The sequence below is a fragment of the Hemitrygon akajei genome, chromosome 17 (assembly GCF_048418815.1).
Source record: "Hemitrygon akajei chromosome 17, sHemAka1.3, whole genome shotgun sequence".
In the NCBI taxonomy this organism is placed as follows: Eukaryota; Metazoa; Chordata; class Chondrichthyes; order Myliobatiformes; family Dasyatidae; genus Hemitrygon; species Hemitrygon akajei.
In genome coordinates this window covers 28,000,435-28,027,074 of record NC_133140.1, presented here as the reverse complement: position 1 = coordinate 28,027,074, position 26,640 = coordinate 28,000,435, and the positions used below count along the sequence as shown (strand labels likewise).

At 42.7% G+C, this 26,640-nt stretch overlaps 1 protein-coding gene across 3 annotated transcripts in view; it reads right to left on the bottom strand.

Moving 5' to 3' along the window:
• The window catches only part of LOC140740560 (lysosomal phospholipase A and acyltransferase-like), a 365,712-nt gene that overhangs the window by 53,760 nt on the left and 285,312 nt on the right, over positions 1-26,640 (bottom strand). The window contains exon 1 of one of the 3 annotated variants that reach the window (XM_073069821.1): positions 13,865-14,186. The exons of 1 other annotated variant lie outside the window; for it this stretch is intronic. In XM_073069821.1, the coding sequence (XP_072925922.1) occupies positions 13,865-13,994 (130 nt within the window). In that variant the 5' untranslated portion in view covers positions 13,995-14,186. Of the gene's footprint in view, positions 1-13,864; positions 14,187-23,452; positions 24,340-26,640 lie in introns of those variants that run through there. One more of the 3 variants, XM_073069820.1, reaches the window with a different exon arrangement.

The following is a 26,640-nucleotide window of genomic DNA, read 5'->3' as shown; positions in this document are numbered from 1 at the left end:
CCCTCCCCCGCCATGTTCCGGCTTTCTAAGAAGGAATTTGTCTCACAGCCACACTTCCCAACCCTTACTGATGATTAGTTTAAATAATTCATTACAGGTTATATGTAAAAATACACAAATTGCACACATCGCGTTGCTGGCATGTGACAAGTGCACACCTTGCTTAAAGTAAACACAAACTAAGACTTGCATCTCTCAGCTCTCGTTTTCCTTTGGATCCGTTGTTTGAAGTCACAAAACGTGACAATGTCCACAGTAAATTGATCCAATTTCTCTGACCATTTGATTTCCTTTAAGGAGCATGCAATGATGAGCATATTTCACGGACACCCGGAAGCAGCCAGTCACAAGACGGAAGTTCATGGGTGCTGCCTGGCATACTCCTATATTGTTCATAATGCAAAAGGGAAGCCAACTTGATTGGAACTTGCTACCAATTAATGGAAATTGGAACTGGACTCCTTTCTTTTCTGCTCACTATTACAGTGTGCAACACTGAAATATGTCACCAGTCTCCAGCTAGAGGTGAATAAATAAAGGCACCTCTTTCCTCCAGATTCAGATTCTAGGCAGCATGGACTAGATTGGCCGAAGGTCCTTTTTATTCTGCTAAACACAAGGTACACTGCAGATGCTGTGGTCAAATCAACACGTACAAACACGCTGGAGGAACTCAGCAGGTCGGGCAGCGTCCGTGGAAACGAGCAGTCAACGTTTCGGGCCGAGACCCTTCGTCAGGACTGAAGAGGGAGGGGGCGGGGGCCCTATAAAGAAGCTGGGGGGGGGGGTGGATGGTAAGGAGAAGGCTGGTGGGTGCCAGGTGAAAAACCAATCAGAGGAAAGATCAAGGGGTGGGGGAGGGGAAGCAGGGAGGGGATAGGCAGGAGAGGTGAAGGAGGAATGCAAGGGGAAAGCACTATGGGTAATAGAAGAAGGCAGAACCATGAGGGAGGTGATAGGCAGCTAGAAGAGGAGGCAGAGTGAAAGTGGGATGGCGGAAGGGAGGGGGAGGGAATTACCGGAAGCTGGAGAATTCGATGTTCATACCAAGGGGCTGGAGACTACCCAGGCGGTATATGAGGTGTTGGTCCTCCAACCTGAGTTTGGCCTCATCATGGCAGTAGAGGAGGCCGTGTATGGACATATCCGAATGGGAATGAAAGGGAGAGTTGAAGTGGGTGGCAACCGGGAGATCCTGTCTGTTGTGACGGACGGAGTGGAGGTGCTCAACGAAGCGGTCCCCCAATCTGCGTCGGGTCTCGCCGATGTAGAGGAGGCCGTACCAGGAACACCGGATGCAATTGATGACCAACAGATTCACAAGTGAAGTGTTGCCTCACCTGGAAGGACTGTCTGGGGCCCGGAATGGTGGTAAGAGAGGAGGTGTAGGGACAGGTGTAGCATTTGCGCTTACAGGGATAAGTGCCAGGTGGGAGATCTGGGGGAGGGACATGTGGACCAGGTAGTCGCGGAGAGAACGATCCCTGCGAAAAGCTGAAAGGGGTAGAGAGGGAAAGATGTGCTTGGTGGTGGGGTCCTGTTGAAGGTGGCAGAAGTTGCGGAGGATAATATGCTGGATCCGGAGGCTGGTGGGGTGGTAGGTGAGGACAAGGGGAACCCTGTCCCTGTTGTGGTGACGGGAGGATGGGGGTGAGGGCCGAAGTGCGGGAAATGGAGGAGATGCGGGTGAGGGCATCACTGATGACGGCAGAAGGGAAACCACAATTTTTAAAGAAAGAGGGCATTTGAGATGTCCTGGAAAGGAAAGCCTCATCCTGGGAGCAGATGCAGCCGAGATGGAGGAACTGGGAATAGGGAATAGCATTTTTACATCTGGCAGGGTGGGAAGAGGTATTCTGCTGTAGTGTTCTATGACTATTCAATATTCAGACCAGACATTTAATTCAATACCAAAAGATCTCCTAATTATAACTCAAAGTCAAGAGGTTCGACAGATGCTGGAGTTCCAGAGAAGTGCACACAAAACGCTGGAGGAACTCAGCAGGTCAGGCAGGATCCATGGAGAGGAATAACAGTCGATATTTCAGGCTGAGACCCAATGAAGGGTCTTAACACGAAATTCTGACTGTTTATTCCTCTTCACTGATGCTGCCTAACCTGCTGAGTTCCTCCAACATTTTGTGCGTGTTGCTATTTACAGTTAGCACGTGGTTGTATCACAAATTCTGTCTGCCTTGTGCAGGGGCTCCCAACCTTTCTTTCTTACTACCATTGACCAACGGGTCTGTGTACTACAGGGTGGGAACCCCTGGCCTAGAGCAACATCTCGTGTTCACAACTCTGTCCTCTGCTCTGCAAATACAAGTCAGTTGAATGTGCCCGCTTCTGGTCATCGTCACTCAATGCACGCATCCATCTGTGTCAGATGGTTCAGGGGTCAAGTCTCAAGCCAGAGTTCTGAGCAGAAGTATATACACTCAGTGGCAACTTTATGAGGTAATCCTGCACCTAATAAGGTGGTCACTGAGTGCATGTTCGTGGTCTTCTGCTGCTGTAGCCTGTTTACAAGCCGTGTGTTCACAGATGCTCTTCGGCGCACCACTGTTGTAATGCGTAGTTATTTGAGCTACTTCGCCTTCCTGTCAGCTTGAACCAGTCTGGCCATTCTCCTCTGATCTCTCTCTTTAATAAGGTGTTTTCGCCCACAGAACTGCCACTCACTTGATGTTTTTAAGCACGATCTTCTGTAAACTCTAGACTGTTGTGCCTAAAAATCCTGGGAGATTAGCAGCTTGTGAGATACCCAAACTAGCCTGTCTGACACTAACAATCATTCCACAGTCACTTAGATCTAATTTCTTCACCATTCCAATACTTAGTTTGAACAACAAATGAACCTCTTGACCATGTCTGCATGCTTTAATGCATTGATTGGCTGATTACATACTTGCATTAAAGAAGAGGTGTTTAATAAAATGTTTAATACATGTGTTTAATGAAGTGGTCACTGAGTGAAGACTGGTGCTCCAGTATACAGTCGGAGCACTGTGCTCCAGATGTCTTTAAACCAGGTTCCCATTTCTTCTCAGACAGATGTTACAAGCCTCGAACAATTTTACACACACCAATTTTCCCCACAAGCATCGACCACTTTAAGCAGATACTGCACCAGCACACATCAGACCAACCTCAGCCACCTAATTATATTCCACATCAATGATCCTGGGAATGAAAGGGTTAAAGCATTTGATGGCTCGGGGCCTGTATCCACTTAAGTTTCGAAGAATGGTGCGGTGGGGGAGATCTCATTGAAAACTATCGAATATTGAAAGGCGTAGATAGAGTGGATATTGAGAAGATGTTTTTATAGTGGGGGAAGTCCAGGACCAGAGGACCCAGACTTGGAATAGAAGGATATTCCATGAGACCAGAGATGAGGAGGAATATCTTTAGCCAGAGGGTGGTGTCTGTGGAATTCACTGCCATAGATGGCTATGGAGCCCAAATCATCAGGTGTATTTATAAGGGAGGTCAACACATTCTTGATTAGTAAGGGCATCAAAGGTTATGGGGAGAAGGCAAGAGAATGGGGTTGAGAGGGATAATAAATGATGGACTGGCAAGGCAGACTTGATGGGCTGAATGGCCCAATTCTGCTTCTGTCTCTTATGGTCTCACAATCCAAAGTTGCATGCAAAGATTTTTCAGAAGGTTTGGATATAACATTCCACCCAACAAGTCCCTTTCTCCTTTAGCTGGATCAACAGCAGTTTCCTGCTGTTACATCAAATCATTTCTCCAAACATCCATTTAATTGTCTCACTCCACATTAGTGGCTTCCATCCATCCTTCACCTCATTGTTTTACTCAACAAGCATACATTGGCTTTGTTCCCACCTTCCCAATTAGCAGTTAAGATCCCTGATAAATCTAACAATGTTATATTAACAGTATTAACTACTTTGATTCAATACTAATTTGCAACTTCACCCAGCAAGGGTACAAAATCCCTGCAAAAACATTATTGGCATGATGAGCGTGGCAGGAGGAATTAGCTCATTGACACCATTTTATGATGGACAAGCAGTAAGACATTGAAAACATCTTCTTTTGTGCCAATTCAGCAATTTACCTTTTTTTTTTTACAAAAAAGGGTGCAAATGGGATTCCTTTGCTGTTCAAGTGCAATAATGTTGTGGGAGTATTACCTGCTATGAAAGCAAGACTATTTAAGGACATGAGACAAAAGTCAGCCATCTCTGTCTTTCAAGCCAGCCTGCAGGAACAGATCCTGTCTGTTTTTGGAGAAGGAAGTCGGAGTATCAGAACGGGAGTGCGGTGGGAGCCATTTTGATTTTTCTTCTTCTCATCGGAGTTAAGAGAGGCCGGACTGCGCAGGCGTGTGACATTGGGCAGTGAAGCGGGGAAGATTTAAAAAGGGCAGAAATCCGGAATTGGGTTTCATTTGGAGAAGGAAGTCGGAGGATCAGAACGGGAGTGCGGCAGGAGCCATCTTGATTTTTTCTTCTTCTCATTGGAGTTAAGAGAGGCGGGACTGCGCAGGCGTGTGACATCGGGTAGAGAAGCGGGGAAGATTTAAAAAGGACACAACCTCATACAGCGAGCAGCGTCGTTTGCGGACAGTGGAGTGAGACGGGAGCAGAGTGAAGGCTTAAGGGCTTGGGCTCAACGGGCTTAGGCGGAAGCGGGCAAGGCAAGGTAGGTTTAGGTTTCAGTTTTTCCTGTTATTTGAGGAAAGGGGGAAGTATGAGTGTGAGGGCAGCTTGTTGTTCTTGGTGTCGGATGTGGGAGGTCCTGGAGTCTCCTAGCTTCCCGGACGTCCACATCTGCGCCAGGTGTGCTGATCTGCAGCTCCTAAGGGACCATGTTAGGGAACTGGAGCTGCAGCTCGATGATCTTCCTCTGATCAGGGAGAGTGAGGAGTTGATAGAGAAGAGTTACAGGCAGGTGGTCACACCGGGGCCACGGGAGGCAGACAAGTGGGTCACGGTTAGAAGAGGGAAGGGAAGAGTCAAGTACTAGAGAGTACCCCGGTGGCTGTACCCCTTGACAATAAGTACTCCTGTTTGAGTACTGTTGGCAGTGGGGGGGGGACAGCCTACCTGGGGGAAGCAACAGTGGCCATGCCTCTGGCACAGAGTCCGGCCCTGTAGCTCAGGAGGGTAGGGAAAGGAAGAGGAGGGCAGTAGTGATAGGGGACTCGATAGTTAGTGGGTCAGATAGGTGATTCTGTGCACGCAGTCAGGAGACCCGGATGGTAGTTTGCCTCCCTGGTGCCAGGATCCAGGATGTGGTACATATAGGTACCAATGACATAGGTAGGAAAAGGGAAGGGGTCCTGAAAGAGTATAGGGAGTTAGGAAGGGAGTTGAGAAGAAGGACCGCAAAGGTAGTAATCCCTGCCTGTGCCAAGCGACCGTGAGAGTAGGAATGGAATGATGTGGAAGATAAATGCGTGGCTGAGGGATTGGAGCAGGGGGCAGGGATTCAAGTTTCTGGATCATTGGGACCTCTTTTGTGGCAGGTGTGACCTGTACAAAAAGGACGGGTTGCACTTGAATCCCAGGGGGACCAATATCCTGGTGGGGAGATTTGCTAAGGCTACTGGGATGACTTTAAACTAGAATGGTTGGGGGGGGGGGGGAATCAATTTGAAGAGACTAGGGGAGAGGAGGTTAGTTCACAAATAGAGAAAGCTAGCAGACAGTGTGTGAGGAAGGATAGGCAGGTGACAGAGAAGGGGAGCGCTCAGATCGAAGATGTAGGGGAGAAGGAAGAAAACGATAAAGTTGTTTGCACCGTTAGGGATAAACAGAGAGGAAGAGGTGGAGAATTTCTTAAATGCATCTATTTTAATGCTAGGAGCATTGTAAGAAAGGTGGACGAGCTTAGAGCATGGGTTGATACCTGGAAATATGATGTTGTAGCTATTAGTGAAACATGGTTGCAGGAGGGGAGTGATTGGCAACTAAGTATTCCTGGATTTCATTGCTTCAGGTGTGATAGAATCGGAGGGGCAAGAGGAGGAGGTGTTGCATTGCTTGTCCAAGAAAATATTACAGCAGTGCTCTGGCAGGATAGATTAGAGGGCTCGTCTAGGGAGACTATTTGGGTGGAACTGAGGAATGGGAAAGGTGTAGTAACACTTATAGGGGTGTATTATAGACCACCTAATAGGGAGCAAGAATTGGAGGACCAAATTTGTAAGGAGATAGCAGATATTTGTAGCAAGCACAAGGTTGTGATTGTGGGAGATTTTAATTTTCCACACATAGACTGGGAAGCCCATTCTGTAAAAGGGCTAGATGGTTTGGAGTTTGTAAAATGTGTGCAGGATAGCTTTTTTGCAGCAATACATAGAGGTACCAACTAGAGAAGGGGCATTGTTGGATCTCTGGTTAGGGAATGAGATAGGTCAGGTGTTGGAGGTATGTGTTGGGGAGCACTTCGAGTCCAGTGATCACAATACCATTAGTTTCAATATAATTATGGAGAAGGATAGGACTGGACCCAGGTTGAGATTTTTGATTGGAGAAAGGCTAACTTTGAGGAGATGCAAAAGGATTTAGAAGGAGTGGACTGGGATAATTTGCTTTATGGGAAGGATGTAATAGAGAAATGGAGGTCATTTAAAGGTGAAATTTTGAGGGTACAGAATCTTTATGTTCCTGTTAGGTTGAAAGGAAAGGTTAAAAGTTTGAGAGTGCCATGGTTTTCAAGGGATATTGGAAACTTGGTTAGGAAAAAGAGAGATATCTACAATAAATATAGGCAGCATGGAGTAAATGAGGTGCTGGAGGAATATAAAGAATGTAAAAAGTATCTTAAGAAAGAAATTAGAAAAGCTAAAAGATACGAGATTGCTTTGGCAAGTAAGGTGAAAATAAATCCAAAGGGTTTCTACAATTATATTAATAGCAAAAGGATAGTGAGTGGACAGCTATGTGTGGAGCCAAAAGAGATGGGGGAGATTTTGAACTACTTTCCACCCCCCCACCCCCCATCGGTATTCACTAAGGAGAAGGATATTGAATTGTGTAAGGTAAGGGAAACAAGTAAGGTAGTTATGGAAACTATGATGATTGAAGAGGAAGTACTAGAGCTTTTAAAGAATATAAAAGTGGATAAGTCTCCAGGTCCTGACAGGATTTTCCCTAGGACCTTGAGGGAAGTTACTGTAGAAATAGCAAGGGGCTCTGACAGAAATATTTCAAATGTCATTAGAAACAGGGATGGTGCCGGAGGATTGGCATATTGCTCATGTGGTTCCATTGTTTAAAAAGGGTTCTAAGAGTAAATCTAGCAATTATCAGCCTGTAAGTTTGATGTCAGTGGTGGGTAAATTAATGGAAAGCATTCTTAGAGATGGTATATATAATTATCTGGATAGACAGGGTCTAATTAGGAACAGTCAACATGGATTTGTGCGTGGAAGGTCATGTTTGACAAATCTTATTGAATTTTTTGAAGAGGTTACTAGGAAAGTTGATGAGGGTAAAGCAGTGGATGTTGTCTACAAGTAAGGCCTTTGACAAGGTTCCACACGGAAGGTTAGTTAGGAAGGTTCAATCATTAGGTATTAATATTGAAGTAGTAAAATGGATTCAACAGTGGCTGGATGGGAGATGCCAGAGAGTAGTGGTGGATAACTGTTTGTCAGGTTGGAGGCCGGTGACTAGTGGTGTGCCTCAGGGATCTGTACTGTTTCCAATGTTGTTTGTCATATACATTAATGATCTGGATGATGGGGTGGTAAATTGGATTAATAAATATACAGATGATATTAAGATAGGTGGTGTTGTGGATATTGAAGTAGGTTTTCAAAGCTTGAAGAGAGATTTAGGCCAGTTAGAAGAGTGGGCTGAAAGATGGCAGACGGAGTTTAATGCTTCCAAGTGTGAGGTGCTACATTTCGGTAGGAATAATCAAAATAGGACATACATGGTAAATGGTAAGGCATTGAGGAATGCAGTAGAACAGATTGATCTAGGAATAATGGTGCATAGTTCCCTGAAGGTGGAATCTCATGTGGATAGGGTGGTGAAGAAAGCTTTTGGTATGCTGGCCTTTATAAATCAGAGCATTGAGTATAGGAGTTGGGATGTAATGTTAAAATTGTACAAGGCATTGTTGAGGCCAAATTTGGAGTATTGTGTACAGTTCTGGTCACCAAATTATAGGAAAGATGTCAACAAAATAGAGTACAGAGGAGATTTACTAGAATGTTACCTGGGTTTCAGCACCTAAGTTACAGGGAAAGGTTGAACAAGTTAGGTCTTTATTTTTTGGAGTGTAGAAGGTCGAGGGGAGACTTGATAGAGGTATTTAAAATTATGATGGGAAAGATAGAGTTGACATGGATAGGCTATTTCCATTGAGAGTAGGGGAGATTCAAACAAGAGGACATGAGTTGAGAGTTCAGGGGTAAAAGTTTAGGGGTAACACAAGGGGGAATTTCTTTACTCAGAGAGTGGTAGCTGTGTGGAATGAGCTTCCAGTAGAAGTGGTAGAGGCAGGTTCGATTTTGTCATTTAAAAAAAAAATGGATAGGTATATGGACAGGAAAGGAATGGAGGGTTATGGGCTGAGTGCAGGTAGGTGGGACTAGGTGAGAGTAAGTGTTCAGCACGGACTAGAAGGGCCAAGATGGCCTGTTTCTGTGCTGTAATTGTTATATCGTTATATGGGTTTTCCATCTCAGGGTCAACTCCCACTGTGCTCCAGGGTAGAGGAGTCCAGATTCAGAAACCCTCCAACTGAAGATCCTAAACGGCCTACATCTTCTCACTGTGGTCTCTGATCCTCAGCAAAGACAATGAACTCCTCACACCCTTTAAGAACTTTTTGATGATATTTGTGGGTCACTTGATCAGTGGGGACAGGTTGAGCCAAAGGATCTGAGAGCGTGTTGTATAATTCTTAAGACCATCTCCTCTTCTAACCTCTGGAGTGTACTGCCCTAGTCTACTCACTCTCTCCTCATAAGGCATACCCAGCATCCTTGAAACCACTTCCTCTCTGGTGAGTGAGTACATGCTTTCTGATTAACAGTGGCACTGGAAGCCCACGTAGCATAAATATTTAATTCCCAGAACTAATCCCCCTCACGGCAACAAAAAAAGAGGAATGTTAAATTTGCAAAGGGCAGCAGAAACTGGGAAACTGAAAAGCAGCAATACAAGTCAACCTTGCTGAGAATGATTCAAAAGGAAATGTAAAATGCTTTCTCCACTTCTTCCTGGCACTTATAAATATAGCAGAGCTGCAAGGGACAAAGTAACAGCACTTTATCCACACTATGACCACAAATCTCACACAGCAAGATGTTTCATACTCAAATTCTTTTTAAATATATTCTGGTGACAATTCAGTGAAAAATACCCAGCTGTTATTCTATTGTGAAACACATCAATATTAGTCCTTTCTCTTAATGAAACAGCCTTTCCCCAAACACCATTAAATCTAAGCAAGATTTGATTCATTTGGTTTATCATCACAATCACTGTGTGCCAAATTGTGTTTATAAAGTTTGGACTTCAGGAAGGGCAAGATGAGGGAACACAAACCAATCCTCAGAGGAATCAGAAGTGGACCATGTGAGCAATTTCAAATTTCTGGGTGTCAATATCCGAGGACCAAACCTAAATGTATGATATTGATGCAGCTACAAAGAAGGCAAACCAGTGGCTATGTTTCATTAGGGGTTTGAGGAGATTCGGTTTGTTAACCAAAATACTCAAAAACTTCTACATAAGGTACTGCAGAGAACATTCTGATTGGCTCCATCACTGTCTGGTATAGGGTGGGGGCTTCTGCACAAGATCGAAATAAGTTGCAGAAACTTATAAAATTAGTCAGCTCCATCATGGGTACTGGCCTCCATGGTATCCAAGACATGATCAAGGAGCAGTGCTTTAGGAAGGCAGCATCCATCATTAAGGATCCCCACCACCAAGAGAACATGCTCTCTTCACACCGTTACTGATGGGAAGGAGGTACAGAAGCCTGAAGGCATGTGCTCAGAGATTCAGAAATAACTTCTTCCCCTCTGCCATTTGGTTTTTAAAATGGACATCAAACCCATGAAAACTACCTTACTACATTTCTACTTTCTTGCACTACTTATTTTAACTATATATATATATATATATATATAGTTAATGTAATGCAAGTTTTTCCTCATATTTATCACACATTTCATTGTACTGCTGCCATAAAAGGTTAACAAATTGCACAATATATGCTGGTGATATTAATTCTGATTTGGAACTAATTAATCTTTTCTGAAACATACAACTACTCTTGCAATGCAGCCAAATATTCTAGTCAATCTGCATACCAGACCCCACATTCAGCAACTTTGGTCAGTTTCTATGCTCTCTCTGGCCCAGTTCATAGGACAAAAGTGTAGCAAAAAGTTTGTTGCTGCTCTTCAAAAAGAAAAAAAAAGGAGGCTATGATTTTTTTAACATTCACCCAGGCCTCTTTAGTGAAGCAATTAAAATCTCATCAGAAAGATGAGGTATCAGTCTACATGACGCTGCCTAAGTTAGTATGTCATTCTAAATTAGGTGCTCCAGTCTGACTGGGTCACTGACACAAAAGATGACTTCAAGATAGTTCTGCATTTACCAATTTTTCACTAATTTCTATATAATTAGCAGATGACTTGCACTAATAGTCAAACAAACGAGAATAAAAACTCTACCCACAAGGTTCTTTCTCATGAGATAAAGTCCACTGATTGCCCAGCCAAACTTACAGCTAGCATCCGGCACTTGTCCATTAGATAATGCATCACAGTATAATGTGAAGTTGAAAAAGTACTTGTGGATACGTTGGCAGTATCAATCAAAATAGGAAATAGGGAAGTGGCCGAGGTCCTATTATGGAAGGCATCATGGTTAAAGAACTTTAACCAGGGGTCTAATGAAGGTGGAGATTTTAAAATAATTCATAAAATTTTTTTAAAAAGTTGCACTGTTAAAAAATAGAGATGGTGAACACAATGATGATCTTCCAAAATTTTGGAGTATCCCATGCATACAAACATTTTACTGCTTTTCAAGAAAGCAAGGCAAGACAGTGTTGGATTGGGAGTGTAGAATTACTATTTTTTCTTAGAGTTTAGCTTTTCTGTTTGCTTGAAGTTTATATAACCTACAGGTATACACATACAACTGTTCAGTGAATTGTCCAATAATTAAAGTATACTTGTTCCTATATTTTTCCTCAAAACTTCTTAGCTTTCAGTACCAGGTGTCATGCAATTTGAATCTGGATCTTCTGCTCTTGTCACATTTAATAACATAGCTGTAAGCAACAAGTCTTAAGCCTCATTCTTAATTTCCGAAGAGCTTTTGAGTCACAAAAGTATCAGGATCCAACAATAGAAGCAGGTTGGCCTGACAGCAGGTGTCAGAAAAAAGTTGGAATCTATTAGTAGGGAAGTGACAGCAGATGTAAGGGAGTCACAATGTGATCAGCGTGAGCAACTGCGTGTGGAAAGTTAGAAGGCACGGAGAAGCATCACCTAAATAAAATCTACGATGCAAGATCATGGACCTATATTCAAACGTTATAATTCCAAACATTATTTGAGAAAGGCCCATACATGTTCCTGCTGGCAAGTTTTAATTCCTTCATGCATCCCCAATGCACTGTCATCACAAAACTATGAAAGTGAAATCTAATACGAGATTTTCCTGAGGATGTCTACTGTGCTAGCTACAAGGGCAAGCTAATAGATGTAGACTTGGATTTTCAAAATGTATTCGATAAGCTGTACACTAAAGATCGTTGTACACATGGTCCAAAGGTAATATTTGGTAAATGGACAGGAAGCGCAGTTGGAATAAGTGGCAAAGTGGCTTAGTAGTTTAGTTTAAGACATCCATGTAATTAGGGCATCACTGATGAGGGCAGCACCAATTCAATCAGCATTCATTGTCCAATTTAAGTTGCCCCCAAGACAAGTACCTTGTCAGGCCATGTGCAAGGATGGTTACAAACACAAGAAATAGTGGAATTGGGCAACTAAACCAATTGCACCTGTGTCTCTATTCAACAGCGTCACATCTAATCTTCTTAGTTCAACTCTCCTGCACCAATTTCACGTCACTGATTCACTGGCAGTCTAAAACATACATGTCAAACTCAAGGCCCGCGGGCGGTGGAATTATCTTTGGCCCGTGAGATAATATCTAATTACTATTAAAGCTGGCCCCAGTAATCGAAGTGCCTATGGCGTATGATATGGCTAATGCTGAGTTTATTCAGGTACCAGGTTTTCAGGGTTTTTAGTGTTTATTCGGCAGTCTTCTTCATAAGAAACGGAATTTGTAAAGTGAAACACTTTGTAGTTATAGCAGAGACTGAGACACATGAGAGCAGGCTGAAAAAACGGAGGCAACGAAAGCTGCGTTCACACGCGTCCGACTGATCCGGCCCGCATGAAGCTGCATTTTGCTCAATCCGGCCCGTGACCTAAAATGAGTTTGACACCCCTGGTCTAAAAGATCTATTTATTGTTCTCTCTAGAACAGGGGTTCCCAACCTGGAGTCCCCAGACCCCTTGATTAATGGTAAGCCTCCATAGCATAAAAAAGGTTGGGCAGTCCAACTCTAGAATATACCCCTGCAAAACAGCCCCTGCTGCATTCCTGTGCAGTGAAGAAGTTTCTTCACAATTCTGTCCCAAATGGCTGATTTCTCATTTTCAGACCAAGATACTTGGCTCCAGACACTGGTGCCTGGGTAAGGGCACCAGGTTATCTCCCCCAAAATGAAGGTACAGTACTGAATCAGTTGATAGCTGATTACAATTGTCCTACATATTTCAGTCTCATGACATTACTTCAGGAAGTGCACCCCGGTGTCCTGACCAATTTATCTCCTGAGAAAGACCACCAAAACTCTACATCGATGACTGCAGTCCCTCAGTGCGACTATTCCCACTTTGCTCCATTACCACCGAGACTGACTGCAAAGCACGTCGGGACTCATCCAGAATCGAGTCATGGGACCAGGAAACTGCTGGAAGAGTCCCGTCGCGAATCACGCAGCCGATTCCTGGGATGCCAAGGGGAGATTACACAACACCAAACCTTTCCTCTCCTCTTCAGACAGACGACAGGTTCTCGTGCAAATCCGTCCCCACCGCCGCCTCACACTATCCCGTAAAGTGCTTGGAGAAGTGAATGAAACAAACACAGGGTTGGTACTTCTAGAAACCCTCGTAAACATTATGCCCACAAGAAAATGAATGTCCTGACGAAGGGTCTCGGCCCGAAACGTTGACTGCTCATTTCAACTGATGCTGCCCGACCTGCTGAATTCATCCAGCTTGTTTGTACGTGTTGATTTGACCCCAGCATCTGCAGTGTACCTTGTGTTTACACTGTGTTTACTCAGGGTTGTACATGCAGCCATATGTACTTTGATAAAAAAAATTTACTTGGAACTTTACACGCACTAGGGAGTTGAGGAAATGAGCGAGATCACAAGCACGGGGAGTCACGACTCCCCTGGACCGGTCCTGATAAAAGCCCAGCCCGTAAATCACAGCCGCGGCAGAGCCGAGGGGGGAGAAAGCATCGGGACAACATTATTTAGAAACGGCGACACAACTCCAGAAACATCCAATGTCAGATCTAAGTAAGCGTTAGGAAAACACACCGAAGGCTGGAGTGCTTGGTCTCCGATAACTAAATAACACCAGGGAAGTTATTTACCAAACTCGATCTCGCGTGTTCACGTTGAAAAGGAAAAAGCAGCTCAGAGCCAAATTTTAAAAAAAATGAACAGACGGCGGTTTGTTTCACTCGATAAACCCGAGGGACGGTCCCGAGAAATGGTTAAAATACAAAGCCGCTGCACTCACCCAGCACCACGGGCGGTCTGGTCGCATCCAAAAGGCGCCGCGAAGGTAACTTGTCCCCGGAGCCGGAGGGGAGGATGGCGGGGAAGGCAGCCGCCAGCAGAGAGAGGAAGAGGCAGAGGTTGGGGATCATCACCCAGGCGACGGGAGCGGGCAGCAGGCAGCGGCCGGTGGAAGGAGCACGCCGGACTCAGTGGAGCGATCGCCGGGCTCCGATGTGGCTCGGCCCGGCCATGACAAACACCACGCTCGGCTGCTCGGCTGCTCGGCCGCCCGCCCAGCAAGGCGCAGGGTAACGTCGCCAGGCCTTATCAATCGAGCCCGCGGCGCGGCGCCGCCCCCGGGATGACGGCGCTCAGCGTCTGCGGGCAGACAGCGGCCGCTCGCGGTTCGGGGGCGGACCTTCCAAGGACAGGGGGGAGGCAAGAGCTAGCAGCATATCTATCACTGACCACCCTTCACCCAAACCTACAATGTCAACAGGCCATTTCCTGGACGCTGCCCGACCTCTAGCGTTTTGCGTGTTGCTCCAGATTCTGGCGTCTGCAGTCTCTTGTCTCTTAAATTGAGAATCTGTCTTGGTCAGTCAACAGAAAATAAACCGAAGCCTTTCTTTCACAACTAATAGTAGAAATGATCAAAATACAGTACACGGTTACATGCGTGCAAGGTATGCCATTGCACTTTGGTGTATGTGACAAATTAATCTGAATCTCTTACCAGGCCATAAAATGCTGGTCAGACAGATCTGTAGAAAGAAGGAGTTAATTATTCCTGGTTGCAGACTCGTGGTCATAAATGAAAAGAGAGCAATCTGGTTTTGTGCTGTTGCTTATGATTAGTGAAAATATGCATTGGTCAGCAAGACCAAGGAGCTGATTTTAGACTTTAGGAGAAGGTCCATGAGCCAGTCCTCATCGGAGGATCAGAGATGGAGAAGGGTTAGTTACTTTAAATTGCTAGGTCGTTCATTGATTCTATTATAGTTACTGTTCTATAGACTTGTTGAGGATGCTGGCCCACAGGAAGATGCATCTCGGGGTTGTACTGTAGATGGTGACATGTACGTACTTTGATAATAGAATTTATTTATAACTGTGAAAAGTAGAAAATGCAGGGAAACACTTAGCCTGTGGAATAAGACGCAGTTAGCCTCTCAGATTAAAGACGCTTTCTCAGAACTTTATTATTACATTTTTGAGAAGCTGGGAAATTGAGGGTGCTGGCACAGATGGGACGAGGCCTGGGCTAGATCAGTTGAGAATGGCAGGGAAGGCTTGAGGGGCCCAGTGCTGGATTTCACCTGGGTTCTTATTTACAACCCGCTGGTCACAAGCTGCTAACTCACATTAAATCCTATCTGGTTTCAGACCATTGCTCAATCTGTCCAACATTGTGCACTCTTATCTTCTTTAATCACGTCTTGTGCAGCACCTTATTAGAGACCTTCCAAAGGTCCAAGAGCACCACATTAACTGGTTTGTCCTTATCCATTCTTCCAATAAAAACTTTTAATGATTCCAACAGAATAGTTAAACACGAATTTCCCTAATTTCCTGTTAACAGCCCCCCCCCCCCACTCCCCCGTGATCTCTTTCCATGTTGTGACTTTTCTGGGGTCATTGCGTTAATGTTCAGAAGATGTACATTGCAAACAAGACTAATTTCCATTTGAGCCCATGGAAATTTATGTAGAATTTATTGCCACTTACAAAAGTAATGTAAAGTGCTATTGGATGTCCTGAGATTCAGAAAAAGTGCCTTACAAATACAGGCTGCTATAAATGCAAAACTACTTTAGTATTTATGTTTGCTTCAGTATCATATAATGGACTTGATATCAAGCATGGAGATCATGGAATAAAAGGGCCATGAAAACATGGACCTCCAAGAGGACCACGACTTTGCCGTGGTTTGGAGGCTTGTGTGCCTCAATGACTTGGAGGGCTATGTTGGCTGGAGCCAAGGGTTTATGCTTTGGCTCTTGGTAGGGTCACCCATGCCAACAGGTCAAAGGGTAGAGGCTAGACTACTAGTGGTCCTCCGGTCCTCCATCTTCAAAGGTTCATCTCGGGTCTAATAATCCTGACTGGTAGAACAAAGTTGTTATGGAAACAGCAATGAAGATTTCTGAATATGATAGTATTCCTGAGTCTCCACCCGGGTCTTGCATGACTGACGGTAGTGAAAACCATGAGGAAGCTACTGACGTGATGAAGGAAGCCCTGAATGCCAGCAGAGATGGAGGATCTTCATAACTGCCCTAAACTCCAGTGGTGTCATGGGCAGTAAGTAGCTAACAACATGAACTGAGTGTACCAATGAAAGAAAATGGAAAATACTGTGGATACTCAGTGGTATTTCAGGAGAGATAAAAATTATTGATGATGAGTTTAAGTGATCTTTCATTAGACTTAAAATTAATAGTGGAAGATTGTTTTCAGATTAAGAGAAATGGGGCCGGTACCAGGCTAGTGATTTTCTTAATATGCTTTAATGATATGGACCCGTGTGTTCAGGGTACAGTTTCCAAGTTTGCAGGTAGAGGTGTAATGAACTGAAAGGAAGATAATACTTATTTAGGTTCCAGAGACTGCCACCTACTCATACAGTAGGAACAATTTACTGCAGATAATTAACTTACCATTTCTCATATTTCGAGACATGGAAGAAATCACAGAAAGTGGGAAGAATGTGCAAATTCCACACAAATTGTACCAGCTGTGCAGGGTTCCCCAAAGGCTAATTTGCAGGTTGACTCTGTGGTGAGGAAGGCAAATGCAATATTTGCATTCATTTCAAGAGGACTAAAATAGAAAAGCAAGGATGTAATATTGAGACTTTATAAAGCACTGGTGAGGCCTCACGGAGTATTGTGAGCAGTTTGGGGCTCCTTATCTTAGAAAGGATGTGCTGAAACTAGAGAGGGTTCAAAGGATGTTCACAAAAATGATTCCAGGATTGAATGGCTTATATGAAGAGCGTTTGATGGCTCTGGCTCACTAGAGTTCAGAAGATTGAAGGATGACCACATAGAACCTATCGAGTGGTGAAAGGCCTTGTTAGAGTGGATGTGGAGAGGACGTTTCCTATGGTGGGAGATTAGAGGACACAGCCTCAGAATAGAGGGGCATCCTTTTAGAACAGAGATGAGAGGAATTTCTTTAGCTAGGGAGTGGTGGATCTGTGGAATTCTTTGCCACAGGCAGCTGTGGAGACCACGTCTTCACGTATATTTACCATAATAGATTCTTGATTGGTCAGGGCATGAAGGGTTACGGGGAGAAGGCAGGAGATTGGGGCTGAGAGAGAAATTGGATCAGTCATGGTGAAAAGGTGGGGCAGATTCAATGGGCCAAATGGCCTAATTCTGCTCCTGAATCTTATGGTCTTATGTCAGATTAAATCCACATCACTGGAGCTGTTAGTCAGTATCTCAACTATCAGTACCACTGTGCTACCCTTTATGAAGAAAATGCTTTTATTAAAATTTATTTAAATTAAACCAAGTGAAGTGACAAAATTAACCATTTTCTTGGTGAGAACTATCTCAGAGCACCCCTGGATGTGACATACAGTATCACCACCTCTAATGCTGCTTTGCCAGGTCTTCATTGCCTGTGAATTCACCAGCAGAAGCTGAGTGGCAGTGTCAGTGGTGCAAAGTCATATGCAGAGAACAAGAAGGTCTACGTCAGCAATGAACGCACTGGAAATGATCTGTTCTCCTGAAAAAGCTTATTTTTAAAAATGATTAGCAATTACAAATCAGTTTCAGCAAAAAAATAGCAAAATCTGCTTAGTTGGATACATATTATCTGGACCACTTAATCTTTGTCTAATCAGTTCAGTGGTATGAGTTTCTGCCTTCTCAGCTGTGTCTTGTTTATTTGTTGTCTTCTGTCAACATCCACGAACAAAGCCCTCTTCACTCCTAACCCCTAACCTGTAGTAAGTGCTATTTCCCAACAGAAGTTTTGGGAAAGTAGATCTCTTCAATATTTAGTCAAAAAATGAGAATGAAGTGGCTTTTATTTATCATTTGAACCTAAAGAGAGAGATGCAATGGGATGTGATGCTGAACTGCCCACTTGGTCTGAACAGATATTTAATTGTGTGACCTAATTACTGATTTCTTTGATCTGGACACAGCTAAGGGAAGTGCAGTAAGGCTTTGAAAAAGGTTTTAGGTAGGTGGTTGTTGTGGCAAAAGCCAAACAATTAACATTGATTTCAGATCCTTGCTTATCTTTGCCAATATTAAAATTAATATGCTTTCCTATATTGTATAGATTTTCACATCCATAAAAAAAGCACCAGGGCCATGTAATACTATTGATTTAAAAATATTTGCTTAAACGTTAGGCATATTTTCAATGTACCTCACTGTCATTCCTTATAGGAATGTTCTTGGCAGATTGTAAAACTAGTGGAAACTGACATACTTTGTGATGTCAGGTAAGAAATAACCCAAAACTGTACAGTTCATTCATCTGTGGGATTTCACAGACTTTACCATAAGCCTCGATCTGCGGTACGGTATATGACTGAAGGATGAATTTGTTGTGTTGGGGCTGGCTCACTTTTTCTCTTCCTTATAGTTTTTTTGGATGATAGGAGAACTGAAAGAATATGATTGTTTCCAATATCAATCAAATCAGGTCCCATACTTTTTAATCTCTACAGTGCAGCTCAGTATCCATTTCATCGCACGCCAAGATTCGAAAATCGCAACATTTCAATTCAGGCTATACAGTAATATGCAGCAATTAACAAATGTCCTAAACATAAATAACTTGTAAATCTAAGGGTTTGACTGTATGTAGAAAGTAAGCATTCAACTTTTATAAAGTAACTTCCTTGAAAGAAAATACAGATCATGATACTGAAAGGGTTGCTAACAGCTTCGTGTTTTACCAATGTAACCTGATGTAAAGAGAGCCAGGTTTCAGTACATGATCTTTATATCTGTGTTTTAAATGTTCCCACTGTTTATTTAATGTGTTTAAATGCAATTATATATATGAAAGGACTTCTGCATTTTGTTTAAAGGGAGTTTCTGAATTTAACTTAAATCTAAATTGTTTTACCTAACAACACTTCTTTAATAAGGTGATTATTATAGCTATATACTTCCACACCTGGAGGGATGCATCAGAAGTTTGCATTTTGAAGTCCTGACATACTGTGGATATACGGCATGATCTTCTAAGTGCAGGTCATCAGGCAACCCTCCCAAGGCATGTGAGGGGTTCATTATACGAGGGGTGATTGATAAGTTCATGGTCTAAGATAGAAGGAGACAATTTTAGAAAACATAGCACGTTTATATTTCAACATAGTCCCCCCCCTACACTTACACACTTAGTCGAGCAGTTGTGGAGCATACGGATCTTGGACCTCCAGAAAGTGTCCACAGATGGGTGATTGATAAGTTTGTGGCCCAAGGTAGAAGATGAGCTATACAGCTCTCATTACATGCACATGCAGTTCAACTCTTTGAGTGATTATGCAGAAAGTTTGAAGTTAATAACTCATCTCCTTCTACCTTACGTCACAAACTTATCAATCACTCCTGATGAGTTATTAACTTCATCAGGGGTTGATGATGAACCAGAGGACATGGGTTAAGGGTGAAGGGGAAAAATTTAAAGGGAACATTGGGGGGGGGGGGGGGCTTCTTCACTCAGACAGTGGTGGGAGTGTGGAATGAGTTGCCAGATGAAGTATTAAATGCAGGCTCATTGTTAACATTTAAAAATAACTTGGACAGGTACATGGATGAGAGGTGTATGGAGGGATATGGTCCAGGTGCAGGTCATTGGGACTAGGCAGAAAAATGGTTTGGCACAGCCAAGAAGGGCCAAAAGGCCTGTTTCTGTGCTGTAATGTTCTATGTTCTATGGTCTGTTCCTTGGTTCTTCCACATTATTAAAAATCCTGCCATTAATCTTGTATCCTGCCATCAAATTGGACCATCCAAAGTGCATCACTTTACACTTTTGTGTATTGAACTTCATCTGCCACTTCTCAGCCCACCTTTGTATCCTGTCTAGTTCTACAATTCCTTCGGTATCATGAACCTGTGTCCTATCAATGATGGTTCCAACTTCCTTTTTCACTGACTGAAGCCCGTCTTCATCCACTCACAGATCTAAATAAACTACTTCCCGCTAGAGAGAGGCACATTTGCTTTTATTAAGCGACTTCATGTTGATGAAGGCTTTTGAACATTTCTTCCAGTTTCTGAGGGTTTTTCCACCTCTGTGGAAGTAGGATATTATCCAGATTACAAAAACCCTGGTGGATCCCCTGCAGCCAGATTTGTCTTAGTTACCTGGTGTAAGCGTCGTTGGTGTTGGTTGTCAAGCAGTTTTAGCTTTCTTTTCAAGATTGACCTGAGTACAAGCATGAAACTTGTCTAATGTAGTGCAGATTTTATCCTCTGCTAATTCAATGTATAAATCTTGAAGTGTACCTCAGGGCATTGCTAATACTTAATGAATGTCACTTAATAATCTCTGCTGAGCCAGAAATTCTTCTCTGCCTTAAGTCCCATTATCAATATATGATACCGCCACCAATTTTACATGTCATATAAGATCATACGACCATGAAAGATAGGACATTTGGCCCATCGAGTCTGCTCCACCTACTCCATCACGGCTGACTTATTATCAATTTCAACCCCATTCTCCTTCATCCTTCCCCTAGCCTTTGATATCCTTAATAATCAAGAACTTATCAGTCTCCACTTTAAATATAGTGAGTTTGCCTCCCACGCAGCCATCGGTGACAATGAATTCCATGGTTAAAAAATTCCTCCTCATTTCTGTTCTAAAACATGTCTGTTTAGCACTGAGTACTACTGCATGAATGGCTGATTCAATATTTGCGTTCATTAACAAGGTGTACAGATGTACCTAATAATGTGACCGAGAGTGTATATTTTTTTCCAATCCATCCTCAACACATTTTGTCACTCTGAACCCACCACAGATATTGTGCTTCACAAGCCAATGATATAAGCTGTGGCCTTGCCTTTTGCCCATTAGCAGGACTGCGCGTTCCATTTGTCCTAATGTTTATGTATCTTCACTGGAATTTGTCTTAACTTCAACATGATTTTACTAATAGCACCTTCTAGACATACATCTCCCTTCCCATGATGTCAGAGTCTGTGGTTTTCTCAATGTCCATATCAAAGTCTTGATTATTAATCATTACTTAATTATTTAAGTTGCTTTAGTTTGTAATTTTTCACTAGTGAGATGTATGCTATTTAAATACACCTTTTAAAAGTACTCAGGAAGCTGAATAGTCTAAGGGTAGATAAATCTCCTGGACCAGATGGAATGCACCCTCGTGTTCTGAAGGAAGTAGCAGTGGAGATTGTGGAGGCATTAGCAATGATCTTTCAAAAGTCGATAGATTCTGGCCTGGTTCCGGAGGACTGGAAGATTGCAAATGTCACGCTGCTATTTAAAAAGGGGGCAAGGAAGCAAAAAGGAAATTATAGACCTGTTAGCTTGACATCGGTGGTTGGAAAGTTGTTGGAGTCGATTGTCAAGGATGAGGTTACGGAGTACCTGGAGGCATATGACAAGATAGGCAGAACTCAGCACGGTTTCCTTAAAGGAAAATCCTGTCCGACAAACCTATTGCAATTTTTTGAGGAAATTACAAGTAGGCTAGACAAGGGAGATGTAGTGGATGTTGTGTATTTAGATTTTCAGAAGGCCTTTGACAAGGTGCCGCACATGAGGCTGCTAAACAAGATAAGAGCCCATGGAATTATGGGAAAGTTACATATGTAGATAGAGCGTTGGTTGATTGGCAGGAAACAGAGAGTGGGAATAAAGAGATCCCATTCTGGTTGGCTACTGGTTACCAGTGGTGTTCCACAGGGGTCTGTGTTGGGGCTGCTTCTTTTTACGTTGTATATCAATGATTTGGATTATGGAATAAATGGCTTTGTGGCTACGTTTGCTGATGATACAAAGATAGGTGGAGGGGCTGGTAGTGCTGAGGAAACAGAGAGTCTGCAGAGAGACTCGGATAGATTAGGGGAATGGGCAAAGAAGTGGCAAATGAATTACAATGTCGGAAAGTGTACGGTCATGCACTTTGGTAAAAGAAATAAACAGGCAGACTATTATTTCAATGGGGAGAGAATTCAAAGTTCTGAGATGCAACGGGACTTGGGAGTCCTCGTGCAGGATACCCTTAAGGTTAACCTCCAGGTTGAGTCAGTAGTGAAGAAGGCGAATGCAATGTTGGCATTCATTTCTAGAGGAATAGAGTATAGGAGCAGGGATGTGATGTTGAGGCTCTATAAGGCACTGGTAAGACCTCACTTGGAATACTGTGTGCAGTTTTGGGCTCCTTATTTAAGAAAGGATGTGCTGACATTGGAGAGGGTTCAGAGAAGATTCACTAGAATGATTCCGGGAATGAGAGGGTTAACATATGAGGAACGTTTGACCGCTCTTGGACTGTACTCCTTGGAGTTTAGAAGAATGAGAGGGGACCTCATAGAAACATTTTGAATGTTGAAAGGCATGGACAGAGTGGATTTGGCAAAGTTGTTTCCCATGGTGGGGGAGTCTAGTACGAGAGGACATGACTTGAGGATTGCAGGGCGCTCATCTATGGAATTTGTTGCCATGGGCGGCAGTGGAGGCCAAGTCATTGGGTGTATTTAAGGCAGAGATTGATAGATATCTGAGTAGTCAGGGCATCAAAGGTTATGGTGAGAAGGCGGGGGAATGGGACTAAAGGGGAGATTGGATCAGCTCATGATGAAATGGCGGAGCAGAATCGATGGGCCGAATGACCGACTTCTGCTCCTTTGTCTTATGGTCTTTTGCATTACCTGTACTCTGAATGTTATGTCAACCTCCTTCCTGAGGATCCCGATTGTAATGTCCTTTCTGAGCATATGTGGTAACTTAGGGTGGGTGGGTTCAACTATTAGGACATACACAAACTTATTTTACAGTTTGTGCTTCAAGAACTTGCATTCCATAGTTGACTTTTGGAACAACTATGTAATAGTGAAATATTTCTCCTGACCTCTGAGTCTGAATTTCAAACTATAACATCCCATAATTTTCAAAAGAACTGAGCTGGAATGAACTTGAAGCTTTTTTGTTACCTGGGGCACCCAATGTCCCACATTTACTGGCAATTAGTTTACCAATGTCCCTGTATCTGGCCCTGACACCACTGACAGTCTGTGCCGTCTCATTCCAAGCAATGTTACACATTTTAACACTTCTCAAACTCCCTGCACTTGTTGATTGACGCAAGCTGACTCTATCTTTGGATGCTTTTTACAAAGTGTATCAACCGGTATTTGGATCAATAGTTTTGATTGATAATTCAGAGAACTATCAGTCTTTATACACAGCATGCAGAGACTGCAGTTGGAAAGGTAAATGGATTCTTACAATTAGGAATCCACTATTTCTTTAAAAGTATAATCAGTCATCATACACAAATTGTCATTCTCTAAATTATACAGTAACTTCACGAGGCATGATATTAAAACTACTGGTATTATTAAAGAATTTAAATCTTTTAATGTAACATTTCTCTGGAATATTGAGGTGCCATTAATTTATTTTGAAAAGGTTAAAAATGTATCAGCCAGAAAAGCAGAATGAATTTATTAAACATTTTTTGTCACTATGCCTCTGGCTTATGTCTAGGTTTACATTTCTGAAATAAAAGCGTAGCTCATACCAACCATGTTTAAATCAGCGCGACCTTTAATAATTTCAAGATCTCAGTGCTGAAACAACTCAGGATGAAGGTAAAAGTAGCTGAAATTCCAGTGAAAAGCTCTTTAGATGCTCTCAGGGCAGCTGCTTTCAGTCTGAAGGTGAAGGTGTCTGAATCAGGCCAATTTATCTCTGAGAGAAAACATGTCTATCTCCTGGAACCTTCTTCTTGCTGGGAATAATTTCCTAACAATACATTTTGAATTGCTTCTAATGCATGAATTTCATAAATCTGGTCTAAATGACGCATGCCAGGCAATTCTATAACATGAACTTTCTGCTTTTGCTGGTCTCTCCACTCTCTGCAAAGAGATAAGCTCTTCTTGCTAACGGTATTGTCTCCGTCACCGTAGACAATCTGCACAGGCTGGCTCGAAGGAAAGCTTTCATCGTATATATATGTGACAGGTGTTGGGACTCCTACTCCGTACATACAGTAAACATCCACCCCTGGTGGAGGCAAGTCAGATAGAAGGTCTTTTCCATTTTGCCATTTGTACCAGCCATCTTCATATCCAATGTCAGTGAAGAACTTCCTGTAGTCATTGTATGTGTAGTTGTAGGTGGGAGTGGAGACGAAGATGTGGTCAGTTGGCCAGGCTCGTCTGGTGGGAAGCATCCACGGGTTGGTTGTCGTGGTGCGTTGCTGTTGCCGTAACTTCAGTGGATCAAGAGCGAGACCATAATTATCACCTGGACAATGAGAATTGGAAAAAACACCAAATGTCACACTTCCTTTGTTGTGAGCAATAAGATAGGTTGTGTAGCAGGGGAAGGAGTGGGAAAAGAGCCTTTCATTTAATATATGTTTACATGTCTGAGAAGTTTAGCTTAATGGACTTGGCGACAGGAGACTTGAAGATCAGATGATAGATAGATAGATAGATAGATACTTTATTCATCCCCATGGGGAAATTCAACTTTTTTTCCAATGTCCCATACACTTGTTGTAGCAAAACTAATTACATACAATACTTAACTCAGTAAAAAAATATGATATTCATCTAAATCACTATCTCAAAAAGCATTAATAATAGCTTTTAAAAAGTTCTTAAGTCCTGGCGGTTGAATTGTAAAGCCTAATGGCATCGGGGAGTATTGACCTCTTCATCCTGTCTGAGGAGCATTGCATCGATAGTAACCTGTCGCTGAAACTGCTTCTCTGTCTCTGGATGGTGCTATGTAGAGGATGTTCAGAGTTTTCCATAATTGACCGTAGCCTACTCAGCGCCCTTCGCTCAGCTACCGATGTTAAACTCTCCAGTACTTTGCCCACGTCAGAGCCCGCCTTCCTTACCAGCTTATTAAGACGTGAGGTGTCCCTCTTCTTAATGATTCCTCCCCAACACGCCACCACAAAGAAGAGGGCGCTCTCCACAACTGACCTATAGAACATCTTCAGCATCTCACTACAGACATTGAATGACGCCAACCTTCTAAGGAAGTACAGTCGACTCTGTGCCTTCCTGCACAAGGCATCTGTGTTGGCAGTCCAGTCTAGCTTCTCGTCTAACTGTACTCCCACATAGATCACTATGGTGGCTGTAATATACTTCTGAATTTTTTATAAACTAATTGTGAAGCACTTCGGCTTGGACGGAAGATGTGGTAAGCACTTTTATGTAAAATCCTGGTTTAGGACCACCCTTTATTTTATTAATACTGACTGGCATTTTATTTTCTGTGGATCTCCTCAAAATGAAATCCATACATAAAAAGTGTTCCTTTAATTAGTGTACAATTGAGTATTTCATTTTTGATGCTTAAAATTAAAAAATTAGTTAATTAAGTTAGGCTTGTAATTAGTCAATTAGATTTGTCTTGTGATTTTCTGGAGAGAGTGCGGGACTGAAGGAGCTTTGGAGAAAGATGGAAGAAAGAAACAGACAAAAAATATAGCAGAAGAACGTGGTGAAGCACTCACAGAACCAAATTTAGAAGGACAGATACCGACGTCAGACAATCCTCATGCAGACTATCGTTTCACCAAGAATGTGCAGATAACCTTCAGTTAGACAGCCAGCACACAGCATTAGGGAATGTTTAATGCCATTTTCCTTGGTCGTTGTGTAGATTTTTTTTGTGCAGACTGGTCCTTCAGTGCAGAACCGTTTCAGTACCATGAATAAACGAAGTGAAGCAAACTGGATTGATTACGCAATAATGTGCTCCAATGATTATAGCACGATATATAAATGATGGCCATTTAAAAATTTTTGTTTGTTATAGTTTAAAATATTTTGTCAATACCATTTCAATCTGAATTTATATTAGTGTGAGCTAAGTTATTGCTTCTTGGTGAACAGAAAATTTACATGGCTGTGTCCTTATTCATACTGGTAATTGTCTTATTTTCCCTTAGAAGAAATATTCAAACTTTAATTTTGTGTTTACCCAAATTATATCTACACTATAATTGTTTGTTTACTAGAAATGGCCTTTGCATTGTTATTCCCCGTGCATTGTGGAGTTATGTTGCTGTTAGCTTGTATTCACAATAAATAGCTAACTTGCTACAAGCCTACACTGAAAACGTTACATTTTTGGGGGCATTGTCCATGATAGAATGCTTGTATGATTTACTGCTGCATGAATGCTGTACCATGGCTATTTGTGTTCTAGCCAGTGTTACACAAGTGAATTTTTTTTGTACAATTTAAAGTGCATCATAATTAAGGTACCAGGATATGGATGCTGCTGAGGGTGAAGATTTTCGGTCTAACTTGTTCCCTTTTCTGAGGAATAAAGGAAGATACTCATGCTAAACACAAGGGTGAATTGTGTTAAAAATCTACTAAGTCCTTCAGCTGTTGATCTAAATTCTGAGCTGGTTTCTGCGATCGCATCACTGGTTGATAAATGCCAAAGCATACCTTCTGAGATCCAAGGTCATCGTAAGCTGAGAATGTTCTCTGGAGTCAAAGCCACACTAAATGAAGAAAAAGAATATGAGGCTTGGGCTGAGCAGACATCTTATTTACGAGGTGAATGGCA